Consider the following 27,737-nt stretch of genomic DNA (forward strand, 5'->3'; position numbering starts at 1 on the left):
ACAATCATACACTCTGCGATACGTGGGCATTCATACTTTAAAAAAAAATGTGAGTTACATTGGAAATGGGCAAAATATTCCAAATAAAAAATTGTACCAAACGGCGATCATCGGCTACTCTGCACCCAGATCAGGGGCCATCTGGCCGAGCATCTGCACACAACATTATATGTAAAGCAGACATCCACCAAAGAGGACCCCTACCTTGGGGGTCTTCTCCCTCTCCTTCAACTGCACATCCTAAGCACTGGTCATGTGCGAGAGAGTGTAGTGTATGTCGTGACATTATACTGCTCCCACGTGAATATTATTTGTTTTATATAGTGCAGCGCTGTACAATGGATATGTCTGTTTACAAAAAAGCAAAGCACCTATACCCCATCGGATCTGTAAGGAACATCATATCATAGTGGGGGGCATAGAAAAAAGTTTTATTAAAAAACACAAGTGGATGTCGAGACAAGAATAAGCCTTGGGGTGTTACAAAAAGAAACAATATTTACATCCGGCCAAACGAGTATCTGTGGGCCAGAAATTATCCACATTTTCTCACTATTTTCAACAATCAATTCAACGTGGTTCGTTTTTCGTGCGTAAATCCATAGCCTTGTAGCAGAGATATGCCCCCAAAGAACTGCCTCGGATAATTCTTTGTATATCTCCACCAGTGTCTCTAAATACCCCTCTTATCAGCCGTGAGGTCTCTGATTAACCAGCCGGCGAGTTTCCCGCCAAATCTCTGAGGAGGATCACTGAGAGGAGTTCTGGTGCTGTGTGACAGACAGGGGCCTGGCGCTGTGTGACAGACATAGGCTTGGCTCTGTGTGACAGACAGGGGCCTGGTGCCATGAGCTGGGCTCAGACTGCGTGTGAAATGAGGGAGGCTGCCCTGGAGTACATGGACAGGAGTGGGAGTCTCCAAAAGTTTATTGAGGACTGCAAGAGATACCACGGTACTGGCGCTTCCAAACGTGATATCTGCGCATAGAGTCCATTTAGTGATGTGGCTTTATGTGAGCTTATGACAACCAGTCAGGTTAATATAGGCCCAGGTTCGGGCTGTGGGCATACATTCTCACCACTCTCAGCCAGCACCACTTTTTTGTGTATATACTGTATATGTTTGTAACAGTATACTTGGCATGTGTTATACCAGTGAACAGAAATGATATACAAAACAAACAACAACGTGAATATGCAGGGCTTTGATGTCACCGCTGACCTCATGGCCTCTTCTGGTAACTGTTTAGTTTACTAGAGGCCAAGACTTAAAATCCTCAAAGAAAATAAGATATATACATAATAAAGCTTTACTCCGATCCCTCCGCCTCCAGTCATGGGAAATGTTCCTTCTGAATGTATCCTTTTGAGAGAGCGAGGATATATCCCACAGCCATTAGTATGGATAAGGCTTACCACCCTCTAAAACATAAAGATTGTATGGAAGCTATAGGGGCAGACACTGGGTTTAACTCCAGAAAAACCATCACAATGCCATTACTAGTATATACAAATCATTGAACTTATACTGAACTTTTCTGACTCTGCATACAGCCCCGAAATTCTAAGTTTGCATGAAGGCAAACAGAATGTACAGGGGTTTAGTCGCTCGCTCTCAAAATTAGTGCGTTTTCCTAAATACAGTCATAACTCACGGCAACATGGAATGGAACTAAACGCAACAAATTTGCCGTGCGCAGAACGGCCCCCGGCTTCCGTCAATTGTCTGATTCTAAGATTAACTCATGGGAAACCTGCGCTGCCTGAGCTGAGGCAGTAAGGGCCGAGTCCATCCTGCGAACCAAAGTTAAAAGTGAACTCAATGAGTTTCCTCATGCTAAACACATATCCTGGTACTTGATATATATAAGTGCTGAGCTGTCAAACATTGCATGGGGGGGGGCTTGGGTGCTGCAGCTTCTCCCTAAGGCAGGGGCATCCAACATGCTGCCCTCCAGCTGGTGCAGGGCTACATCTCCCATACTCCTCAGCCAGCCCCTTAGCTGAACGAGCATTATGGGAGATGTAGTCCTGCAGCAGCTGGAGGGCCGCACGTTGGACGCCCCTGCCCTAAGGGTAATGTTTTTTTTTCAACACTTGTTGAATACACTTTTCCTTTAGCGAATAGTGTCTCGGAACATAAAATAAATAGTTTTTTCTTTATAAACTCTGTTGTAACTTAGCGTCCGTGTAAGTAAATATGTTTAATTGTATTTTTACTCGCACTTTTCCAATCAGTTTAGAATTTAGTGCAGGCTGATTGCCCTTTCACAGAAGACCATGCGTTTTTCACCCTTAATTATTTTTGTATTCTCTCTAAAGAATCCAGCCTTAGTTATGCTGTGTATCGGTTTGTAATCTCCGTTAACCCCATGGATATGACAGAACTGAATGCCATTCTGGGAAATTACATATTGCATGAGCCCATGAGAGCGGCACAGATTTTTCAGTCGGTATGATATTTATGTAGAATAATATATGTATTGTGTATATCAATATAATTCAAAATACCAGTATTTCATTTTATGATTCATTCGCATGTGTTTTTGCTGTTAGGTGTGTGATACAGCAGTAAGAACCCTGTCTTTGATTGGTCAGTATCAGACTGAGGCTCAGGTAAGAGGAGTGATGTAACTGCATTATAACCGCATGGAATACTATTAATATACAGTGCTGGTTCATTCACACATATGGGTACAAGAGTGGTGAGCAGTGCCCACCGAGGACTTAAGACTCTGCACCACCTGGAAATGTGCTGATGATACATTTTGACATATTTATTTCAGCTGTGTATTTTGTTCCTTCAGTGTCTGCCATTTAATTACAATGAAAGCACCGATAAGTTAAAACAAAATGCAAAAGGGGCACCAATTAATAACAGCCACTTGTTACATCCTACTGCATATGGATATTTTTTTGTCAGTTTCTCTGAGGCTTATGTTCGGGTATGGACATTTTAATTAGTTTTAGAATTTGGACATTTCTTCCAAATTAAAAAAGCATGCTAAGTGCGTGCTATATGCCATCAAACGAACATCCATTGAAAGCTCATCACAGGAGCACAAGCGGGATCCAGACAAGGTGTAAGAGCTGCCTAAAGCTCCAAGTAGGACACACCAAAAGTATTAAGACAGTGGCCCAGCGTCTTCAATCAAGAGGGGCCCAGAGGATAACTGTACCCCTTAGCCTGCTATCCTCTGTTAAATTGTCAGACGGCCCCTGCTGTAATCCCTTCTGCAGAATCCCCCCATATGCATTCGCCTCTTTCTCCACCAAATGCTATTCAAGCAGACAATCACTGAAACAGCACTACAGAGGAGGCATTGCACGGTGGCACTGATTGTTCTTACAGGTTGAAGAAGGCGTATCAAAGTACTTGCAAAATAACATAATGAGCATTGTTTATTAATGAGACTGCAGAGTTGAAGTATTTTTGGGTACTATTCCTTCAGTGTATGGTTATGTCAAATACTCCTAACATGAAATGTTTGCCGCACATATGTTGTCTTAAACAGTGATTGTGTAATTCTTGCTACGTGATCCTCATACGTTTAATATTCTTTTTCTGATCAGATTCATGTGGTTCTGAGATTAACCCACTTGCCCGAGTTACCTGGCTATCGCCTAAGCCTCACCGACTTCCCTTTGGATTACACATCTCGCAGGTTTTTTGTGCTAGAAGGGGTGGTGAAAGCCATGACCACCGTGACTAAATACACGCAGGGAGCAAGATTTTTGTGTTCCGAAGAAAAATGCCAGTTTTCCAAAGGTAAGATAAATCCTCGGCATGTATTCAATGACCTGGAGGTTGGTTGGACAGCTGACCATCTCAGCTCATTGATACCAGCATGCACCAAGACCAACGCCAATGAGCTTCTGCTGTAACAGTGCAGCCCTTGCTCTGCAGCTAGTATGGCGATATATCTTGACGTTTAACTCATTATATTTTTAAACAAGGATAAAAATGTAAGCCAACAGTAAAAAGTGGGGAAATAAATATTCACAAGTCGAAAACACACATATAAAGACACAAGGTGTTGTCGCGTTTTTATCACTTACCCACAGATATGTGATATGGCGTATTTGCATATACCTACATTTGAAGGGTATTTGCAACTTTTTGGCTCACTATAAGCATACAGAATCTTCACAACGTCCACCTGAACATTTGTGTTAGGATTCCGGTACATACGAGTGCATATCCCAGGGGCCACGGAGTCAGCAACCATGAGAAACGATTTTGTTTGCGATTTATGTGCCTCGCCTCTCAAAGAAGATATGAAATATCGAGTTCTTGGGGGTACGTACAATTTATTTTCATCAAACAATGCCATTTTTAAACCAAGTTACCATAGTTGCATAAAAGTAACATTGTGATCTTTGTGATGATTAGATAAACAGGTATTTGATTTAATAGACTCCAAGGCACTGCGCATTTTCCAAGGATCCGGGAGAAATTGCCATTACCGTTTACAGTCATATGCTGTATTTGCAAGAGGTAAGGTTGAGAAGTTTCCTTTATTTCAGAAGAACAATCTATGGTTGTAAATTTTATATTAAGGAACTATATTTATTTGATCATTAAATATAGGGCTGTAAAGTTCTTTAATGTGCAGACCCGGAGGTAGGTAGTCGTGACGTTTTTTCAGGTGTAAGTTTGCAGAAGAATGGTATTTTAACACCCCGCATATTTGTTTTACGTGAATGGCCAGACTCAGCATGTTTCCCCAGCAAGTATGGCTGAGCTGTCCCTGCATAATGCATAGTTTAATGGCGAGGAGACTTTCAGCCATTTAAATATGCATTCTACAGGGTCATCAAAGTTATTAATGAAGCATAAGCTCACTGGGTCGACCCTTTATAATGTAAAATGAAGTCAGTGAAAACTGTATTTATTTATGTTCTTCTATGTTAATATACTGTACTTATTTCTCCCCTAGATGAACTAATTGATAAAATGAAAATTGGAGGAAGGTATAGAGTTGTTGGAATTCCAGTATGTGGCCTCACTGGTTCTCAGGTCACGGTCTGTATAGAGGCCAATAATATACATCAATTTATTGCAGAAAGTGAGTGGCTTCATAAATCACAAAGAGCATCAAATCTGCTTATTATTATTACATGTTATTTATAGGGCGCCCGCAGCAATTATGAAATTAACAATAACCTGGCAGCATAGCTTTTTATGTTTATTACTAAGGTATTTAGTGTAGGCAAATATACAGTAGGAGAAACGATTTTTGATTACTATCTCTTTTTCTTATACACTATTGACACAGGGTTGCCACATCATCCAAAATGCTATTCTGTAGCACGTGGGCTGTATGAACATGATTTATACTTGAAATAATGAATGCACTTGTGCAAGTTTATACACTCACATCACAGTGGTATATTTACCTTTGGGGTCACCCTAGACCCAACCAGACAGTGCCCCCAGACCCCCCCACCTCTGTGATTGGATCTCCATTACAATAAATGGTGCTGTGCTGTATATTAGAGGCGCACTGTGCCATTTATAATGAAGTCTGTGCTGAAAGGCACAGCCTCCATAGTGTAAATATGTCGGTCGGGAGATCAAAGATCTCCTTTGTATCCGGCCCATTGTTTGGTGGGACACTAGGGGGGTTAGATCGGCCGAGAGGGCGACTTGCCTCCTGGTTTTGAATATCGTATAATAAAACAATTGCACATAATTTTGTTCATGTAAAATGACATATTCGGGAGCACAAGCATTTCGATCCACAAAAGTATGGATATGAAGAAAGAAAGGGCCTAAGATTTTTTGTTATGCTTCTTGCGCATAGTCCCTAATCTCCCCATGGTGCAGCGGTGCATTGGGTGTCTGGTCACCTAAACGGCAATCTGACTCCTGCTCTATTATACAGCAGAGTGTTTATTCCCCCGGACCTCCCGGCCTAGGCCAGAATACATGACCGGCTGACCCCATGCACCTCTGAGGAGAAATTGGCTTTTTGTGCAATAATCCAGTTGATATTAATAAAGTCTGTGAAGGTTATAAAAGCAAAACTATTTCAAATCTTCTGTATTTACTAGGTCCACCAGCCATAAATGGCATATTCCATAATCTCCATTCCGCGACTTTAAGCTCCCCATGGATTTTCACAGGAATTCTTGCTAACGTCTTTGCATCGCAAGTTGTCCCCGTTGGTACATACAATACTTTAAAACTATGCATCTTGCTCAGTCTTGTACAGACATGCAGCGAGGACAGAGAGAACGGGAACTTTTTAGATGTCCTGGTTGTAACAAGTGATACACTGATTATAGATAGGTGAGCATATCATTCTTACTGCTTCTCTCTTTATATGTGTTATTGCCATGTAATATTGCTGTGGAATAATAATAATTATAATTAAAACACAATAATATATATATTAGGAACACACACGGTAATGTTGTAACGTGGCAGTTCCTGATAATATAAAACTATGCCATGGGTGTGTGATTTGAATTGTGTTATTGATTGAGGTTGCCAGAAGTAATTTGGTTTGGTCGATTGCTACGCCATAGCTTGACCATGACCAGCCAACTGATTGTGGACTGTTATACCTAAACCAAGGTGTTCACTATTCTAGATAGGGAATGTTTGTATCCTAATGACTAGAAGCTTCTTCCGCTTTAGACTAATGAGTTACAGCCTTTGTCTGGTGCCGCGTGGGGTGCGCCATCTTTCATCCAATGATATATTTGCTACAATATCCAAAGACGATCATGGAACAGGAACTGCTCGCGTCCATGCTTGTAGTGCGCTGTTAGCCAAAGGAGGCATATGCTTCATAGGAGATATAAATCTGCATAAAAAAGATAAACTTGACCACCTACAATCAGGTAAGTTTAACATTTACCATTAACAGAGCATTTATAATAGCTTTATTTGTGTTATTCCTAGATAAGTGACCCAGAATACATTATTATGATTAGTAGTACTTTTATTTATATAGCACCAGGACGGTACACAGCACTTCTTACAATACATATTTTCAAAGGGTATGGCAAAAGTAGAACTGCACGTGATTGATAGGAAAATGATAGGGTGGATTGAGAGTAGAAGTATATAGAAAACCAAACATGGTAGGTTATATAAACAAAATACGTAAATCATTTATAAACAAGGAATGCATCGCTTTAGTTCTGGAGAGCAGAGTCACCACCGTATTCATTCCTGGGAAAAAGTATGGAGAAGATGTGGACCATCAGATGTTTATTCCTGTTCAGTGCAATTTCTGGTCATATGTGGATTACTACTCAAAGAAACAGATCCAGAAAGACAGCCTATTCATCGGCCAAGTGGTATGTCTCTTAACTGTTTGAAACCTCTGTGTAGGGCCCTGGAACATTAGGGTTGAACAGTACACCACAATAAGCCCATGTGATAGTTACATTGTAGAGTGATGTGCAACCTGGGACGCCATTGAGATTACTCAGAACCCGTTTCTAGGGGTTTGTTCTATAAACCTAAAATAATGTTTTTTTATACATGTGGAAATTATTGTATGCATATATAGTATATCAATTGTACACATTGGTTGCTCTGAAGGAAAAGCAAGTGGCTACTAAGTTTACTAACGTCTGCTACAGGCTACTAATCTACTTACCATTCCTAGTTTTGACAGTGACCTGATACGCTCTAGTGCCATATGTCAGCCGTTAGTAACAATAGTTAGTTATGCTTGTCAGGTCGGGGCCTTATTTGGGAACAGAGTCATCTGTTCCCAAATGAGGCCCTTCCTGATGCGTAGTTCATAATATTGTACTTTTTTGTCTTATAGGATTTAAGTGTTCTGCCTTCAAGTCTTGCGGATGCATTTGGCCTCTTGGTTTACATCAATGACACTTCCCAGAGTCATCCGGTTCTTCCTCTTGTGCAACAAAGCTTGAGCAGAGGTGGAGGACCAGCAGCCTCCGACTGGACGGCGTCCCGTTGCTTCGCCACACAGGACTACGAAAAGGCAGAGTATAGAGATGTGCCTCGGGGAACATGCTTATGGCCAGTATTCAGGGAAGGGGATAAGTCAAAAGAGTTGTGACCAGCACTAGCGCCTCGTTTAGTAAACTGCCTGAAATAATTGCCTGGAACCAAAGGCCACCAGCAAGGACATTGTGGGGACATTTCCTTTCAGCATTAAGAGTGTCTAATGTATCTGGGGATCCAGCAAAATGAATAAGCAAAACACAAATCTAACATACTCCATGCATTTAATAGGGGATCACTATATTCATGCATAAGGGATAGAACATTCATGTTAATTTTAAATTACATTTTTGTATTAATTTAGCTTATTGCTTATGCAAGGAATTTAAATGCTACCATAAGCATCAGGGCAGAAAGACTAATCAACAGTTATTATTTGGCAAGTCGGAGGGTACGATCGGACATGCACGGGTCCAAAATGTCCACGTCTGCACTGAGGCATCTGTAAGTATTGTGCACAATAGATATTTTATGACTAGTTTTATTTACATTTCAGTGGGCCCTGCTGTTATAGATTATGGTCTGTATGTGGGTGATCGCAATTCATAATGGGGCAGACGTGAGGAAACTTTCATGAATTCCCATGAACTTAAATATGATTTATACATGGCTATCCGAGATATCATTGGTGCTGAAACTCATTGGGGCTGGCCCTTCATAACATAAATGTGAAGTGGTGAGCTGAAACTGCAACTCTCCGTCAGCTCCCTCTTTAGTGAATGAACTCCATAGTGTGTTACATGGTTATATCCTGATGCAGTAAAAGGTTAGGGTTCCTTCCATAACTACATAAAATACAATAAAATAAATTGCTACATTTCACCTCCGCGACGTTATGCATTATGAAGGACCAGCATCTGGAGGCACCTATTGGCCATGTGTAATTGATAGTTATAATGGCATAATAACCGGGGGAGGCTTCCATCATTCATCCTGGGAGTCAATTCCAGAAAGGCAGCCCAATAATAAACCAACCTGAAAAACAACATGCCCTTGTTATCTAAACTCCCTACTGTCTGTATGTGGGCTAAAAGTAGAACCCAGCATAAGGCTTAAGTCCAGGGGGCCACCCCAGATATATTTGCTTTACCAGTAACAACTCTGCCCTCCTTGCAGGAGAAATGTGACATTTTAACTATTTCCAAAATGTTTTTAGGTTTTCATTGTCGGAGGCACATGCAAAACTCAGTCTGAGATGCGAGGTGACGGAGGAGGACGCACTTATTGGCATTCTGTTGTTTGAAGTCTCACTCACTGTCAAGCACGGTAAGAGTTTTGCATTGCGTATGAAGTATGGCTAACTATGCCCTCAACATCCAAATACAAAGCTGCTCTCTTACCACCACTCAAACTTTAATCATTATATATTAATATATTTTTATTAATATTAAATATTGGTAAAACTGTACTGTTAGGCTGTTGTATTGACGCTGCGGCAACGGCATTTATCAACAATAATTTTGATTTTGTTTGGGCTAAAAACAGTTTTAGTTATCTAGTGATATATATTACAAGATACCCCCCAAAAAACAATCTTTTACAACTTCTGAAGCATACCAACCAATGAGTGAGAGATTGGAGACATCTGGGGGTCCTGGTGGGGTCCTGGTGGGGCAGGATCCATGTTGTAAATTCTTATATTATATACAAATGGAATTACCTCTTCCAGATGGTTTAAATCCCTAGTAGCTGGTTGGATACGATATAAACAATTTTTTCTTCATTTATATGGAGAGGTAAGAAGCCTCGTTTTAGTCAAAAGGTATTACCTCAGAGAGTTTCTGTGGGTGGGCTGGCTTTCCCCAGAATAAAATATCAATATTTGGCTAATATGTAAACACACAATCTATAGATCTCAGATCTAGTAAAAGAAGATGGTTGGTACATTGAAACAGAAGCCCTGGGTGTTAAAGACCTATATGAGGTTATTTGGAATATACAGAGTTGAAAGAAATCAGCTATACCTATTGAAAATAATATTATACAAGAAAACATCTTGGTGGCGCGGGAGCAACTTAACATTTCCCTTGGTGTGAAATATTCTTTGCCGGTTTTTCCTAAATTCTAGCTAAAACCAATGGAATAATTAGAGTATGGAAAGGACCATTTATACTTCCCCAGATTAGTAGATGGGAAAAAGACCTTCATTGTGAGCTTGTTCCTACTATTCTAGTTAAGATGTATTCGGGTACCAGTGCACAATGTTGGCGCTGTGGTTTAAAGGAAGGTACGTATTTACATATCTGGCGGGGATGTGTTGATAATAACCACAGGTTATTTGACTATATTGAAATGCTGACTAGAGTTAATTTGAATAGGAAACCTGAGTTAGGTTTGCTACATATGAACTTTCCAATATTGTCTTGGAGCAATGAAAATTTTATTATACACGCGTCTGTGGCCTTTCACCCCTTGATGACAAATAATGGTCCGGGCATGTCACGCACAAACATCCAGTTAGTGACAATTGACATGCCAGGACCGTCATGGCTTTAAACGGGTGCAGAAAGCGATCTACGTTAACGATAACGAGGCATTCAGCAAAAAAAAAAAGTTTAAAACCTTTCCAACTAGGTCTCTCCAGACCCTCCTGAGAACTCTGGCTCCCCTTGCAGGTTGAATACAGGTACTGCATTCAACTGCATTCAACCATGCAAGTCAATGGAGCCCAGCCTTCTAATTACAATGTGATTAGTAAAATAAATTAAAAAAAAAAATAAGAAAAAAAGTAGTTAACAAAATGGTAATATGTAAAAATAATTTCCCACTGATGTCACCATCAGGGGAACCTTCCGGTTCCAAAAAATGTTAAAAAAAAAAGGACAAAAAAATGATATATACCGTATTTGCTCGATTATAAGACGAGGAGCAAATGCTCTGAAAAATACCCCTCGTCTTATAATCGAGGTCGTCTTATAATCAGACCCCCGCTGGGGCCAGGCTGCTTACCGGTGCTTTGGTCGCGAGCAGCTTCTCTTCTACCAGAGGCAGGAGAACAGTAAGCTAGAAGAGTGTCACATAACTCTGCCTCCCCCCTCCTTCCTCTGGGGGCGGGGCCAGAGAAGTTGCTCGCACAGCCGGGCCCCTGCAGAAGTCTTAGAGAGAGATCTGCAGTTCAGGTAAGGGGGTGGGGGAGGGTTTTTGAGCAAGTATGTGTGATAAATGGAATGAATGAGTATTTAAATGTTTGTGAATGAGTGTGTGATAGCATGGATGTGTAAGGGGTGTGGTGGTGGTAGCGTGGCATAGGGAGGCTGTACTCACACTTTGGCATATAGGGGGTTAAAAGGCATATCATGGGGCAGAGTGGCATATAGGAGGGTATAAGACATTTCTGGAGGCAGAGTGGCATATAGAGGGTTAAAAGGCACATCATGGGGCAGACTGGCAAATAATTTTGCATGGAAAGAGTTAAAATACTGCCATGTTAAATGCCCATGGGGTGTCTACTTTTAAAAAATGTATGATTTGATGGGGTAAATTAAATTGGCCGGGTTCAACAATGTCCCAATTAACACAGGATGACCACATGTCAAATTTTCAATTTAGAAAAATGCACACGTCCCAAATGTATCCTTTTAGCCCCCAAACCCATGCATGGGTGGTATCACTGTACTCGGGAGATGCTACTGAACACATATTGGGGTGTTGTGTGACAGTGGCATATACCAACAGCTGTAAATTCATACCTGAATAAAATGTGTGAACAAAATGACTCCCACAACATTTGACAAAGACTGGTGGTAGAATTAGTGCATGGAAAGAGTTAAAATACTAGCATATGAAATACCCCCAGGGTGTCTAGTCTTCAAAATATATATGGTTTGATGGGGTAAATCGCATTGGTCGGCTTCAAAGATGTACCAAATAGCACATGGGGGGAAGAATTACCAGATTTGGAAAAAATGGTTTCGAAATAGCAAAACGCTACTTGTACTTATAGCCCCAGAATGCAGAAAAAAGCAAAAAAAACATAAAAAACAGTTCTAAACTCATGACAAATAGTAGAATCTATTTAGCAGGTTTTTTCATTACCTTTTATAGATGAGTAAAAGATTTTTCAAGTAAAAGTCAGTAAATGATCTGATTCAATCAAAATAACGATAGAATATATAACTTGTGTGGGTTAGTAAACGAGAAAGAAAATTACAGCTAAACACGAGCAGCAAAAATGTTGAAACAGCCATTGTCACGAAGATTACAAAAAATAAAATCAGCCATTGTCACGAAGGGGTTAAGATAGTTTTAGCACATAATTGGAAACAGCCTAATAAGCGATCTTGGGACGCTGTGAGAAATCATCTGCATCTACAAATACAGATGGAGAGAGATTTGAGTTGGTCATATTTATTTTCCCCACAAAGATATGAAATGTGGGATAAATGGCTTAAAAGTATAGAAAATGAAAACCTGAGGTAAATATGGTTTATAGGGGGCCTTATTGACGGAAGGACATAAGGAAGTGCCTCGTAGTGTTTAATAGTGATGATATAGATAAAAATCTGCTCCTCGGGGTGCCGCGCCACAAATCAAATACAAATGACGTGGGTTTTTTTTTTATATATACATATATAACAAATATATGTGTTAAGTTTGTATATTTTTCTTTTTTGTGCTCTATTTCATCTGTATATTTTGTAAAAAAAAATATTTTGGGGGGGTGGAAATAGGAAAAATCTAAATAAATATTACAAGAAAAAAAAATAGGACTAATTCCCCGGAGACATTTAGTAATCTCTGCATTTCAGGAGGCTCTGTGTTTTCTGTGTCACCCGCTGCACTCTTCCCCACTGAGCTCCATGAAGAGGCGCATCTGTACCAGAGAGACATTTATCTGAAACAGTGTCACCATCAGCTACTTCAATTCATTTCAACATACGGACCCGGAACAGCCGTTTATATTAGCGAAGAATAATTGGAAATGAAGTATATTGTGTTCGTTTTGTGGATTTGCCCTTGCTTAGTTTAAATTCAGTTATGGTAAAATCTATTAAAGCTACCTATAAGCGTGTGCTTTTTGTTTCTCAGTCTGGTTTGTGTTTATTTTATTTCTTTTGTCAAGTTCCGGCCCTCCGGATCCTTTAACACATGCGAGGGCTGGATGCTCCGATGCCACGCGAGCCTTGATGGAGCCGCCTGTTCCAGCTTGCAGGATAGCAAACCCGTCACACTCTGCTTTGTTTGCAGGAGCGCTACTATTTCAGATCCCCAACTTTGCTTTACAAGGAAAGGGCTACAACCCAGTCATCTGCCACTCCTTTCATAGCCCTGTATAAAATGTATTCATATCACTACGATTTCTTGGTCACATCATCAATTGCAGGGCCAGCTCCACCACTCCTTCGAACACATAGTGAACTCAGGGCACCGAAACCCCAACTCTCCTGCAAACTCACACTTTTGGCAAATTTGACCCATTTGCAATGGAACAAAACAATTGAGCAACTTTACTTTATATGATGACCTTATAAGAGACAAGCTGGATTTCTCATATTCTTTATTCGTATTTTTTTTGTTTTTAAAGGTGACCAAGAATGGTAAAATAAGTCAGATGCCTTACTTGCACACATCCCCAGAGACTAGCCTAACAGCATATAGGCAGCATTTACATGACTGGATCCTTTTTGTACTTTAGCACGTTCTGTCCAGTCTAAGTTTGTTTCACATTGCATACAGAGCATGTTCGCCAGAAAAAGTAACAGTACCAAAAACAAATGCAAGGACCCTGCAAGAGCAGCTTACAATCTATTCATGTGCATCTGAAGACAGTAATTATACACTGTTCCACAAGCTGGTTCTCTGCAGCCTCCCATGCAGTTGGCAAAACAAATCCTCGAGGTGCTTGATCCCTTAAACAAAAAAAGAGAACCCATCAACAATGAAAAGTTAGGTCACTACAGCAGATACATTAATGCATCATCTGCCATAGAAACAGGCACTTGGTGAATAAACATTGTGCTGGCTTTTCAGATCTATACAATTATCAGCACTTGCCATTCAGATGGGTAAACGGCAATATAAAAATCATCATAAAAGCCAGAGAAACGTGCAACTTTACACGCCATGAGCGGTGGGAAGGCATCTACCACTTTAAAGGAAACCCCTTGCCACATGTAATCTGGCCTTAAAGTGCCATAGCCGCTCCCAGTCAGCAGTCTAGCCCCCTGATCTAAAAAAAAAAGACAAGAGCCATCCTTGACTATTTGATAAATTAACCCAAAGCTAAATATTCAGTGTACCTGGAGATCAAGGATACGGCTGCTGTTCCAGGAACCTGTGCGGGGTAAAAAAATAAATAAAAAAAATGTATACTGTAAGAGCAGAAACTCAGATTTACCATACAATAGAATTAAAGCTGGCATTTCAGATTGTAAATGTCTCACCACAAACACTCTGTTGGGTAAACGGCAATAATTAATCATCATTGTGCCAGACTTGCCGAGGAAAAAAATCCAACCCGTAGTAATTTGTGACGCACGTTTTACTTTAATTTACTGAGCGCTCCGGTAAGAGATGAACAGTCCTACCCTCATTTATAGGGGAAACACTATTTGTTTGTAGAGGGAAGGGACCCCCTCCCCCATAAATGAATTTCAGGGAATACATTCAGGCCATAGGATCCAATATGGTATAGATACAGTTATGTATAATATAGAATCACCCACCTCTATGTGGATTTCAAGCTTTCCTGAAGACTCCAGTCATTCATGATCCCCAAGTCCGTATTCAGTACATGAATACCGATCTCTGCTGTAACAATAAATATTTAATAGTTAAACATAGAAGGTGAGCAGCAAGAATGAATCTAGAAAGGACACAAGCGTGCCAGCATCATTTCAGATTACAAGAGTATCACCACAAGCATTCTGTTGGGTAAACGGCAATTGGTAATCATCACAGTGACGCCAGCAGGAGACACGGCAGACTAACCCTATTTATTTAACGGCAGGATAAGAGTTTCCTCCCCGTAATATTCATGTCAGTTAAAGGCAGGCTGGATTTTGGTTTCTAGGCAGGACAGAGGTCAGGTTTTGTAATGACTGTCTTCAGTTTCCATTTTACTTTAATTCAAGCAACTAAAATATTATGACTGCCACTAGAAATATTTTGTGACATTCATGGTTTTGGTGGAAGCCCCCAGGTCACCATATCACTAGCATGTTCTCATCTACTACATTCAAGCAGGAGAAACGTTCTGTACGTACCTCTGAGGACAAGAGGCTCTCCATTAGAAGATCGCCTGATCTAAAAGATTCAGAAAGAAAACAAGTTAGCATGGGTGGCCTGAACAAAACCCTCAAACATTCATATTTGTGCAAGAAAACCCGATGTTTCCCAGTATGTACAGGAACCGCTTTACACCATAAAGACACACCAATATCTTACTGGTATCGTTTGTTTCATGCATGTTCCTGTGAACATACCTGAAACTTCCAATCCCCTGTTTTGCAGCACTGTGTTAGGAAAGCACAACCCCCTAAAGGAGGGCATCATGGAACTTAAATGTCTACAAACACTGCTCTTTAGTCTGGAAAGGGTTCAGACTCTCCTGGAAGCCCCATCATAAAAACCAGTAAGATCGTATGGCATCAGACTTTAAGTGTCATCACCTCATCAATCAGATGGGTAAACGGCATGGAAAGAATCATCATTGTGCCGGAGACGATATTATCCAACAGTGTGTGCCCATGCACCCGTCTCATTTAGTTTGACGTACCTTTAGGGTCTGATCCGGACACTCAGGTCTTTGTAGAAGACGAGTAGCTGCCTTCTTCAGCCGTTGCAAACACCTAGTTTATTGGCGGATAGAAAAGCTTGATTTTCACCGGTCATACAACGGAGAGGTTCTGACAATAGATAAATACTATTAGAACTTTAATAGTTTAAAGAACTTTCCACACAACTTAAACCATCAGCGCTGCCATAAATGTGTTTGGTTCAAAACAGAACTACTGGCTAAACCTGTGAGATTTACTTAGGACTCTTCAGGAGATCGCAGTAATCTCTAGATTGGCAATATAACCCAACCGAGTTTAATAAAGGCATCTTTACCAGATTTAGTCTTCTCACCGCTTACATTTCTAGACGAAACACGTTACTTACCTTTAGCGAGACATGTCAAAGCGGCCACAGAACCCTCCGGAATACTGGACTGGCTTCTAAGCAACTCCATGTTAACCCTACATAGAAAAAATATATATGTCAGATAAGCAGGAACAACGATCCTTACTTTCTTTGAGAACCAAATCTCTCAATAAATAAATAGTGAGATATAAATACATGCCAAACATGTGCAGAGAGAAGGGAACCAACATATCAGGTTAGGACTCAAAGCCGATACTTTGCGTCCTAAACCGTCTAGAAGTCATAACGTTTGACTACTTTGAAGCCCAAGGAGGATTGTTTCTACATATACACATAGTGGCAGGCATAGATTATTTTGCTGTGCATGCGCAGTACCTGTTACCAAGTATCCATTCAAAGATGTTCTGTTTAGCACAAGCAAGATATTGCTATTTCTAGACCTGCTGTTCACGATCACCTGCTGACACTAACCATGGACCTCACACGACCAAATATCATACGACTTATGTGCCCGGTTCTTTGGAGAATAGACCAAGGTTAAAAGACACCACACGGTCTCTGCATGACAAACAGAAAACTCAGACAGCTGACTCAATGCCGGGCCAGACTGCTTGGCTTCGGTCACACTTTGGGGACTACATACACATAAGCCCAGATGGCTATTAGAAGGTGAAGGCTGCAGGAACTTGGTCAGGGTCACCAAAGCCTGGCCACCAGCTCTCAGTCAAGCCACGCATTAATCACACCATTTAGACAAGTCTGTCAGAATGATTTATGAAGCCAACGTAATTTAAGAACATTAAAAACTATATTGATTGTTTTGACGTCCAGAGCAGGACAATCCGTGCATGATAAGCCGGACTCTCAATGCGGCTGTAACAGGAGGATTCAGGAAAAGAAGCTATCCCATGCCATATTCACAAAGAAATAGCCAGGTGCTATAATGCCTCTGCAGATGATCTGAAACAGCAAGGGGTAATGCTGTGACTGCTATTTTAAGTACAGTGTAGGTATAACTGGGGTTTACTCATATATACATGTACACACACGATATATATACATATATAAATACACATTACAATTCAAAATTTTAGAGTCACCTTGTTTTTGAAAGAAAAGCAAATTTTGTCCATTAATATAAAAAAACTGGGACATAAATACAATGTAATCAGTAAAACTAAATTGTAACTGGTAACAGACGATTTTTAATGGAATCTCATCCCAGGCATACAGAGACCCTTTATCACTCCCATCACTCCTATGTCCCAATGGCCCTTTATCACTCCCATCACTCATGTGTTCTGGCACGTTGTGTGGGATAATCCAAATTAAAATGAATGAATTAGAAAGCCTTTGGCAATTGTGCTACCGTTAGACATGAGCTTGTTTCCCCATGAATTTAAAGTGACTCCAAACTTTTCAATAGTGATTATATATACATATACGCACGCATCTATGAAATACATGCACACAATGAAATAGCTGATCAGGGTCGGTTTACAGATGCAGATGGGTTAATAAAGCGGGAGTCCGCCCAGCACCATAGCTCCTTCATAAGCGTTTCAATGGGTTAACTGCGAAACCCCCCAACGTGTAACGCAACGAAGGCACAAATCAGTTAACTAACCCGCATCCCCACCGAGCAGCGCTCTATGATCGCACACTGGGAACGTATCAAATCGATAAACCCAGACACGGGAGTAGTTACTAAAAAGTCGGGCGAGATACTAATCGCTTGACGCGCGTCACCCGCTCGGCCTTCCGAAGAGAAATCAGTGCAGCCCTCCGCCCAACATCCTACCTGCAGCAAACACGCAGCCAAAGAGGAAGCTGCCCCGCTCCGGCCGTGGTTACATGCGCCGGCACCATAGAGTTCACCTACAAGCCAGAGAGTCTACGTTGCTGCATCTTCCATTTTTAAAGAGGGCACAAGAAGCTTAAGCTGTAACTAATTGTTAACAAGTGTGTCAGTGATTTTAAGTGAAGTTGTTGTTTTGTCGTTATAGCTGTAGTTAAATGTTTTTTTGTTGCAGTTTTTAATATTCTAAAATATCTACCTCATTCCGTTTGTGAATTGTCTGCCCTAAACAAACATGGCCGCTTATGATAGCGCTGATTCTACCGCTATTTGGTTACTTTTTCTCCCCAACCCCGCTTATTTTTGTTTCCCATACAAAAAAGAAGGCTAATGCTGGTCACAGTCAGTTAATAATATATAAAAATAGTGTGATCTGCAAATGTTATTCGTTATTCAAGCTAGAACAACTCCTCTCCTGTTGTTTTATAAGTCAAAATGTTATCTACTTGTTATGTCCTGTCTACCCATTGTACAGCTCTAAGGAATTTGATGGCGCTATATAAAACAATAAATAATAATGTTGCCACTTTTTTCTGTAAAGTACTAGCCATTTTATTGCTTCAGGGGGATAATTGATCCAGAGTGTTTAAGCTGCTGTCCCACCTACCCTGCTGAATGTATCACTCAGTATTTCTGTGATCTTTGACCACATAGGATTCAAATGTAACCAATTTGGGGAACATCTCTCCGGTTCCCGTTGGGAGAAATATTGGATGCCATTTGGGCTTCCCTGATATATGTCACATTACGGTTCAAGGTGTTGAATTCTCCCCAGCTTTCTGTGAGAACCTCCATGGTCTCATCCCTTGATGAAGTTTTGGATGTGCTTTAATCCTCCCACCCTGCTAACTCCATACTTGATCTTATTCCCCTTCAAACATGCTCTCGTCTGTCCCATCTTAAATAAATCCTCCTTTAAACCTTAATCCCCATCTACCGTCTACCGCTGGCCTCCAAACTGGTGGAATGCGTAGCCTACAATAGCCTAACGCACTTGCTTTCCTCTAACTCTCTACTTGACTCTACTGAGAGATTTCTCACTAATGGAACTAATGATCTCCTTACAACTAAAACGTAATGTTGGAATGTTAGTGCATACTTAATGCATGTGAACACACATTGAAAGACGAGCCGTGAACACCATAGATAAGTGTGCCGCCTAGTTTAGGTTCCTTCATATACCCGTGCTACAGTTTGTGGTTAATACCGGTATGTTGGATCACTAACGGGGATCACTGCCTCATATTTCAGAATGATCATGTGATTCCTTCACAGCATAAGATTTCCAAGGATGCTACTGACTGAGTGCGATGTGTGGATGTCATGTGTAGACTTAGCAGCTTAGTATCGGTGGGACATGACCAAGGAGAAAGTCTTCTATGTTGATTGATTAATTTTCAAGTTATATTTCCACCACTCGATGTTATATCTCCATCACCTGACAGCGCAGTGTAGTCAATCATAGGTATTCTGTAGCATTCTATAAAACATCTGTAAATTCAATAATTCATAAGAAGGAAAGACGAAAAAGCGCACAATCCATGAGGTTTACATAAAAAGTACACCTTTATTTATACATATCCCAGAAATGGCACGGGAATGGAATTATTACCGGTATCATCGGTGTTGAGTGAAACCACTACAATTCCTATGATATACTGCAATGCTGTGAAGTTAAAAGGTACAATAGTAAAGTCCACGATAGGTATACATTCCACATTGAAAAAGCCCTTAAATAAAAGAAATCGTAAGTTTGCAGTGGAACTAGGACCCCCTTGGATTTTGTTGGTCCTCGTTATCAGTCACATGGAGAGAATGGTAGCGGAACAGGAACCTGGCTGTCTCAGAGGTTTATGAGCAACAGGAATATCTTTTGACATGCTGTCATCGTTGTGAATCCTGAAGTGAGCACCTAAAGATCTTGTGATGACCACTCATGAACAGGTCCTGTCACTGTGCTCCTTAAACAGCCATTAGCCACACAAGGTCTTACTGGTCCACAGTTCCATTGTTGAAAAGTAAACCATTCTACCAACGGATAAAAACAAGCAAATTGCATGCCCCGCCAGGAAGATAAGGGTTAATCAGAGGTAAAGGAAGGCCGTCACCATTTGTCAACAACATACCTAGTCGGGAGAAGTGTCCTGATACAGGATTTTCTCCAACATCTGGGAAACAGGCGAACATTTTTTCACATATTTCCTTTTCTGTTTTATGCGTAAAGAATTTTTAAAAAAGTAAACTTTCAGTGACTGGGAAACGCTTTCAGTAAATGGAGACCATTGTGCTTCGTCTGACAGGACACTTAACATGACAAATTGTTGACCTATTGTTGCGTACATTTAGTGCAAATATTTTTACTGAAAGAGCGTAGCCTTCCAGCCGAGCATGACAATTCAATTTTCTTAGATATACCAAATTCCTTAAAAACACAAAGTAAATAAAAAAAAAGCAAAAGTTTCACAAGCAAATATGGCACAGGCAGTAAGCAAAGAAAAAGTGTGTCACGAACAAGCTTAATATATTACAACAGACGGATATAAAAGTGTTGACACACAAGACAATTTCATTTATACATATACAGAATATTACTTTTCAACTAATAATGGAAGCAGAGGATACCGGTTACTTTACATACAATTGGTTTCAATTTAAACATTAATTTACAACAAAACGTTCTGTATATACAAGTATATACTAGCTCAGGGCTAGCTTACATGTGACCCACGAACAAGCCTGGACTGGCCATCTGGCACACCAGGCAAAAGCCCAGTGGGCTGCTGGCCGACAGTGCCCCGCTGGCCGACAGCGCCCCATATTCACCAGATCTGCCCCTCCAGCAGCAGATCAGACACTGAAGTGTGCAGCCACGGGCTGGATATGTCCAACCGCAGACTACTTGATCACAAAATTGTAGTGTGCGGCTGCAATTACGTCATCAGGTGGCTGCTGGCCTTAAAGTGCCAGTCCGCCCCTGCCCATGAATTACTGATGGACTGCAACTGCCATGATGCCTTTTCACGTTGTGGCGATCGGAGTAACACATGTTGGCTAGCCTTGGGTCAGGTTTCTCATAAAGTCATACTCAACATCTTTAAAGTATTAAGGATTATCCACCTTAACTCTTTCAGCACTACAGAAATCGGCTATAAATGCATAAGGGTGATAAATCATAGTAACTGTAGCACAATCCATTGTTCATCTGCAGAAACGCCATCTTAAGAGATGCTAAAGAATTGAATCCAGAATTCAATAAGATTGGGGTGAAAATGAAAGAAAAACGACATTATTTTATGTGCTGACTGATATCTATCATTGCAGAACATTCTTTCTCAGAAATACCACCGTGTGAAAGTCCTGTTGAAGTCTGCAAATTGGATCTGTTTATTAAATGGACAGCTGAGAGAAGGGTTTGCAAGAGAGCCGTGGTTTCAGCTCTACAAACTCATAACTATACATCACGGAGGACCGACCACTTTAAGGTTCTGCTACAGGAAAAGCTAGTTTGGCCCTGTATAATGTATAATTATAAAAGCAACATTTCTTCTCCAGAGATTGAATTATGCATTATACAGGGCCTGCTGAGTCCTTCTTGCTGGAGAAACTTGACAGTGAATAGGAGGGTGAGAGAAGCTGAAACCTTAGCCTTAGCAATGGGCTATAGAATGCGTAACTTTACAGCCCACTAGACTGAAATACTTAATTGCCATTCCATGGACCTGTTATAATGTACAAATCATACTATAATGCTTATGCGATTAATGTGTAATAATCCTATAACAGCTTTTATTAATCTTAAATATACTATAAATACATTGTATATAGTCCTAGTATCTGAGAACGGCTTGTAAGCATGGGAAGACAGCACATGTGGCAGGGATTTCAGTAAATGGATATGGATACTTTCCTTATGTTTGACTATTTCTCATTTTACTGTTCTGTAATAAAATCTGTTACCGTTATTATGATGATTTATTGTTTTATATAGCGCCATCATATTCCATAGCGCTGTACAATGAGTATTAACGTTACACACATGCAGTATCACCATGACCAATAAACATACATTTATATATTGAACTAGAAGCAGCCAGGAACCCTTAGAAATAAATAAAATCACATATATCTTTATAAGGTTAATTAAATAGTTTAACGATCCGCCAGTTCCATTCTTGACGGGTTAGATAGGAAACGACCCTGTTTCAGCTATGAGCTTGTAGAATGTGTCACTTACTAAACGATTTTTTGTGTCTTTCATATTTCTAAACATCTTTATCACCCGGATTGGAAAGAAATATTGCATCATAAATATGATTTAATGTAAGCCAACATAAATCTCTGTAAATGTATACACCCTCCACACCCTCGTTTATTTGATACGTTACTCTTTATCTAAATGTAGTGCTTTTCATTGAAGAGACTAAAAATTGACGTTGAGAGACACTTCAAACAGCAGGCTTTTTCACCAGCAGCTCTCCAATGTCTTACAGCCTTCACTGCTATTAATGATAGAGGTGTCTCCTGGTGTAGATGGGACACCGTGATCACGGGATCTTCTCTTCTTGTTCTTGATTCTCCGGCCCGCCTGACTGGTGCAGAAACTGGCCTGTGGCACCAATGTAAAGCCTGGATCTCATAGGCCATTTCTAAAAAATAAAGAGCAAACTCACTGTTATTACTGATACAGAAGAATCCCAACGCTATTAATGCCACAGGGATGGGAACTGTTCAGCCTATGCTTCTAGTCACATTTCATGGAAGTCACATTAAGAACCAACCTCAACAGAACATCCCAACAAATGTAATCATAAGAATACAAAGCTTCCCAAGGACTGCCCATGTGGCTTTGACGCCCCGAAAGCACACCCAAGAACGTTGGGCATGTCCAGCAGGGTATTGACCATCTTGAAGTTAGTTGAGATCTCCTACTGGGTCAGGTGACACCCAAAGTGATTATTTACAGAAGGACCATCCATCAAGTGAAAAATACCCCAACTTTTTCAAGGTGAATCCTACGAGGTTTGAAATAAGCCATTATTATAATGACGGTAATATAGTAAGAAAGATCTATCATTTATCTTGGAAAATCTACATGGTGGTTCCAACTTTTGTTCAAACGACTGCCTGAGTCTTAGTGATGAGCGGTTAATGAACAGTGATGTTTGTGAATTTTACAGATTAAGGATGGGATTTGGCTCCCCGTTTCCTGTATTTTTTAAACTGAAAGGCTTACAATTCAAGGATGCGGCATATGATGGCGCTATATAAAACAACTAATAATAACAATAATAATAATAACAATAAATACTAATAATAATAACAGTAACTGGGCAACCAAGTGTGTATCAACAATGTTTTAAATAATTCAAAAAATGAAGTAATATTCCGCATTATCATGCCTTTCATACCAAGATGTGTACATTGTGCACCTGTTCTAAGTTTTAGGAGCATCAATGTATTTGTTTTTCACTGCTATGTATACTACATTTAGCAAACATGTCACTGTGTCAACCTAACATATTTCACATATTTGTAGCATGTAGCAATTTGTGAAGCTCTCTTCTCAGATTATTTAATCAGCTTTCAATTTAAAAAAATGAACTTTCGATATTTTAATGTATTATATTTTGTTAATCATGTTTTAATACAAAAAATATTATTTTTTAAATGTTTAATAAAACTTTTTTTGTTTAAGATTGTTTCCCCTAGCTGATATTATACAGACCCGTTGCATACCTTATTAAAGGGGAACTATCACTAGCAATTTAATCTTCATATAGTTTAAACTTGCACCTCTTGAAAGCGGAGAAGAGCCTGCTCCAGTGCTGACCTTGTACGATCAATTTTCTGTACTTAGATTATCATCTTTCTCCTCATCCCACCCTTACAAAGGCCGCCTGAACAATCAACAACAACCAGCAACTCAACAGCATGTAAGAGGTAACATAATGGGGAGGAATAATCATGCAGATCCTGAGCAAGGGAAGCAGATAAATATTTCTCCATCATATACACATAAGATGTTATATTGTTCATTTAGTGTAAAGAACTGTAAAATGTAGGATTTGGGGAAAGTGACCGATCTGTAGTGAACTGTAAAAAATGTCTTCTGTTTTATTACTGAAGCTAAGAATATACTATTTGTTATTTGTTAGAAACATAGAATTTGAGTTTTACTCGGCTCATCTAGTCTTCTCATTTTTCCTGATGTAAAGACTCAGACCTTAAGTCCTTGATCTTGTCTTGATCTTGAGGATAGCTTTACGCTTATCCCGTCCATGTTTAAATTATCTCATTGTATTAGCCTCTACCACTTCTGATGGTTGCTGGATTTATCTTCCTCCAAACTGGTTGCGTTATTTGGATGTTATTACCTCAAGGGTATCAGTTTCAGATTGTATGTCATCATTTAACCTGTGGGTCGGTGGGCCTAAAATGCCCAGACTAATTGTTAGGCTTACAATCATTATCCATACCTTAACAGGGTGAAGATATCCATCCCCACTATGCAAAGTCCCAAGGAGCTCTGGGCTAAGGTTGCCAGAGTTGCTTGGAGCAACAGGCTGATGGTTCGGGCTACCTTCTTCATCTTCCTGTAGGCTACGTGTAAGGTGGGCAATGTAGGTTGTGGCCAAAATAAGTACATCCAGTTTGGAAAGCTTGGTATCTGGTGGCACAGAAGGTAATGTCCTTTGAAGCTCCAGGAAAGCATGGCGCAAGGTCTGTACCCTATTTCTCTCTCGGGCGGCATTGGCGGCAGATGGACGGCCCGCCATGCTGCTCCCATGTCCACCTGCAGCCTTTCCTCCCTCTGCCCTTCTTCTTCCCAATGATAGATGTAAGTTTTTTTCAGGAACACCTGGAGACTCTTCTCTGCCATGTACTAGACTGGACACCAGAGGGCGCTGTACTTTCTCCACCATCTCCACACTGCAAGACATCGATCAATTCATCCAAAAAGAAAAAGTTTAGAACTGATATTAAATGAATGCTATATCAAAACACAATTACTATCATATAATACATTCATATTTTAATGCTGGAATATTGTTTGCATTCATATTATTTGGAACACGATGCTAAACATTTGTTTAATAGGATATCAGTGTTATTCCAACAGTTCTAATTTAAAACATTTTCACAGTTTCATTGTGTTTTTGACTGACATGAAGTCCTGCATTTAACAAAACATTTCAGAATAATCCTAAATAGGTTCATAATAGTAACCATAACTTCCTCAAATTGTAAAACGAAACACACTCATACAGTATCTTGAAAGCCTTTAGTAAAAAAAAAATGTAAAATATTTTTTAAAATAGAAAAATGTTACTAATGTACACTATAAAGCAGAACTGGATACAAATGATATCTCTCCTTTTGCAAATAGATGCATACAATGTTCTTATATTTGTTGTGTTGTCATAGAAACATTAATAATAAAACGTACATTGCCAGGTAATTTTTATTAATTTATGTTTCACTTTATGCATCACCCTCCCAAACTAAAGTATAAAAATATTAATATTAAAAATATTGTGATATAAAATATTAACCCAAATATGATATCATTTTTTTCGCACTTTTATCAATCATCATTAACTGTATTTTAAGGTATCTAACTGAAACATTACGCGTTACTATAAAACTGATATTTGATTTTCCAAATACATCCAGATTTTAGGATGCAGCCTATATTTAAATCTACTGGTGATACAGTGAACTCACCAGTATACATTTCCAGGTCTCATAAAAGCTCATTAAACTCAATATATACAATAAATAAGTACATGTCACTTAGTCTAAAGCATATATATATATATAGAGGTGTAGATATAGCTACAGTATGCCTATAATTAGTAAACACTATGCCCTGTGTTTGTGGCCACCCTATACAATGTACTGGCACCCCACCAAATTATGGCATTTATGGGGTCATTTATGGGGTCTTTTCTGGGTTCATTAAGTAAAAAAAGGACTATAAAGAAAAGGCTGCCAATAAAACTGGACTATGCTATAGAACATGTTTGGTGGTGAAATCCTTATTTTCTTTACATGCTCCTGGGTTCATGGGAGGTGCATAGAGAATTGCAGGTATCCAGTGCTGCCCAGTAAAGGACCCCAGGGGGCTGCTGCTAGGTAATTATTTGTGTAATAATCTAAAAATTAAATAATAAAAAAATAATAATAATAATAAAGCTTCTGTTCATTGGTTTCAGGTGCCAGAAAACTTGATACAAGATATACTCGCTTAGATTAAGCAGTCTGCATAAATGCCCTGTCCTAAAGGGTTAATGCCGCTTCTGTGGTGGGAAGATCGGTATGAAGACTGTTATAATTCCTTGAACTAAGGAATTCAGGCTTTTCCTGTAAATAAATAGCAATATAATATTATTTAATATTGTATTACATGTATTTATAAAGTCCTAGCAGACAGCACTATTAGAATAGGAGACAATGAAAATTAACAAAAAAAAATTAAAACTGACAATATACAAATTCGACAGTAAAATTGTGGCACATAAGACATATTGGTACAGAAGGAGAAGAGAGTTCTGCTCTTGTGAGCAAAAATGTATTAATAATAAAAATACTGGCCCTCTATAAATAAAGTGGAATAATAAATAGTACCGGTAAATAAATGTTATTCACCACTAGAAAGGGTCAGCACTGGAATTTAGTTTTTATCTTATATAGTGCTTGCAACAGGGGAAATTTATACCATAAAGAGTAATTTGTCTCTGAAGTCAGTTTCTGATGTAAATTATTATTAATAGTCCCCACTGCTTAATAAAATGCCAAAATGTCCTATAATCCATGTAATAACTGTTGGTACAGGTAATGGGGCTTCCCCATCAACCATAGTTGAAATGTTGTTCTTTTAATATCTGGATAATGCTGTGAACACCTGTCCAAACACCCAGGGATCAATGTACAATATGAAAATATCTGTCTATATCCACACAGAGCTGATAGCTGGTAGATTGAGCCCCGGATTAAGTCCTGTCAATCAGGGATAAAGCATTCATTATGAGAAAATTATTCATTTATGTACCGTGTCTGCAGTGAATATACAAAACAGATAATCAAATGACTAGATTAAATTCGAAAAAAATCTTCCTGGTTTTATACACACAAAATTTTACTAAATTGGGGCAATTAACTAAAAGACTGATCCACAGGCACCTTCTACAGTTGGGTGATTTCCCCAAGAAGGTAAGAATTATATATAATTATATACACTTCTATATAGTGCTGGCCCTCTTGGCTGGTTAAGGACAGATAATACAGATAAAGAAATATTATTCTAATAATCTGTGAGTCCTCTTCTCTATTTATTAACTTCTGTATTTATTTATTGTAGAAGCTGAGCCAGAGATTTTGCAGTAATATTTACAGGAAGATACATTATTTCTTGAAAAGTTGTCACTGAGAATTAGATGAATAAATTTTTATAACCCAAAAATGTGCTCTGCTACTGGTCAAGTAGAATTTGCAGGTACTAATAAAAATTTAAATGCTATTTTTAGTGGAACATAGGGATTCTTTGGGTTAAAATCAGAGTTGATTAACAATTCAGATGCCTGTGACATTAGGGGGCAGAAGTATCTCCGGAGAGAGGAAGCTGTGGAGTTTTTGTTATCCTAATTTATGTATTCTATATTTTATATCTGCGAAAGTTTCTTAAATAATAACAATAATCAAGATGTGCAATAAAATGATATACTTTTATCGGTTATAATACTACTAGTACTGCTACTACTACTACTACTACTACTACTACTAATAATAATAATAATA

General features: G+C 39.4%; 2 protein-coding genes, 2 long non-coding RNA genes and 1 other non-coding gene across 6 annotated transcripts; 1 reads left to right on the top strand and 4 right to left on the bottom strand.

Annotated features, from left to right (window-relative positions):
• Positions 1–847: 847 nt before the first annotated feature.
• On the top strand, positions 848–13,023 carry MCMDC2 (minichromosome maintenance domain containing 2). The gene is made up of 14 exons (XM_053467448.1): positions 848–953; positions 2,323–2,453; positions 2,557–2,616; positions 3,574–3,769; positions 4,178–4,300; positions 4,394–4,498; positions 4,941–5,069; positions 6,058–6,295; positions 6,647–6,852; positions 7,154–7,314; positions 7,794–7,973; positions 8,301–8,440; positions 9,153–9,262; positions 12,745–13,023. Exons 1-14 carry the CDS (start codon positions 848–850, stop codon positions 12,909–12,911), a joined length of 2,052 nt encoding a protein of 683 aa, XP_053323423.1. The 3' UTR covers positions 12,912–13,023.
• Positions 13,024–13,476: 453 nt separating this feature from the next.
• On the bottom strand, positions 13,477–14,278 carry LOC128497335 (uncharacterized). The gene is made up of 2 exons (XR_008354301.1): positions 14,236–14,278; positions 13,477–13,845 (listed from the first exon to the last, which is right to left on the bottom strand). It is a non-coding gene; the product is annotated as an uncharacterized LOC128497335 (long non-coding RNA).
• A 72-nt stretch (positions 14,279–14,350) lies between these two features.
• On the bottom strand, positions 14,351–14,430 carry LOC128498556 (small nucleolar RNA SNORD87). The gene has a single exon (XR_008354772.1). It is a non-coding gene; the product is annotated as a small nucleolar RNA SNORD87 (small nucleolar RNA).
• A 255-nt stretch (positions 14,431–14,685) lies between these two features.
• Positions 14,686–16,181, bottom strand: LOC128497943 (uncharacterized). Of its 2 annotated transcripts, none has more exons than XR_008354364.1 (4): positions 16,100–16,181; positions 15,714–15,843; positions 15,202–15,241; positions 14,686–14,743 (listed from the first exon to the last, which is right to left on the bottom strand). It is a non-coding gene; the product is annotated as an uncharacterized LOC128497943 (long non-coding RNA). The 2 variants fall into 2 exon arrangements; XR_008354365.1 differs by having other exon boundaries at positions 14,712–14,746.
• Positions 16,182–21,903: 5,722 nt separating this feature from the next.
• Positions 21,904–24,944, bottom strand: TCF24 (transcription factor 24). The gene is made up of 2 exons (XM_053468122.1): positions 24,416–24,944; positions 21,904–22,585 (listed from the first exon to the last, which is right to left on the bottom strand). The coding sequence occupies exons 1-2, from the start codon at positions 24,878–24,880 to the stop codon at positions 22,484–22,486; spliced, it is 567 nt and encodes a 188-aa protein (XP_053324097.1). The 5' UTR covers positions 24,881–24,944; the 3' UTR covers positions 21,904–22,483.
• Between the last annotated feature and the right edge of the window lie 2,793 nt (positions 24,945–27,737).

The sequence above is a fragment of the Spea bombifrons genome, chromosome 5 (assembly GCF_027358695.1).
Source record: "Spea bombifrons isolate aSpeBom1 chromosome 5, aSpeBom1.2.pri, whole genome shotgun sequence".
In the NCBI taxonomy this organism is placed as follows: domain Eukaryota; kingdom Metazoa; phylum Chordata; class Amphibia; order Anura; family Pelobatidae; genus Spea; species Spea bombifrons.

Excerpts from the sequence above, each read along its gene's own strand:
- MCMDC2 (XM_053467448.1), top strand. The coding sequence starts at position 848 with ATGAGCTGGGCTCAGACTGCGTGTGAAATGAGGGAGGCTGCCCTGGAG. Across the intron at positions 4,301-4,393 it reads GAAATATCGAGTTCTTGGGG|ATAAACAGGTATTTGATTTA; the intron begins GTACGTACAATT and ends TGTGATGATTAG. Across the intron at positions 9,263-12,744 it reads CTCACTCACTGTCAAGCACG|GAGGCTCTGTGTTTTCTGTG; the intron begins GTAAGAGTTTTG and ends TCTGCATTTCAG.
- TCF24 (XM_053468122.1), bottom strand. The coding sequence starts at position 24,880 with ATGTCTTGCAGTGTGGAGATGGTGGAGAAAGTACAGCGCCCTCTGGTG. Across the intron at positions 22,586-24,415 it reads GATATCTTCACCCTGTTAAG|AAATGGCCTATGAGATCCAG; the intron begins GTATGGATAATG and ends TTTATTTTTTAG.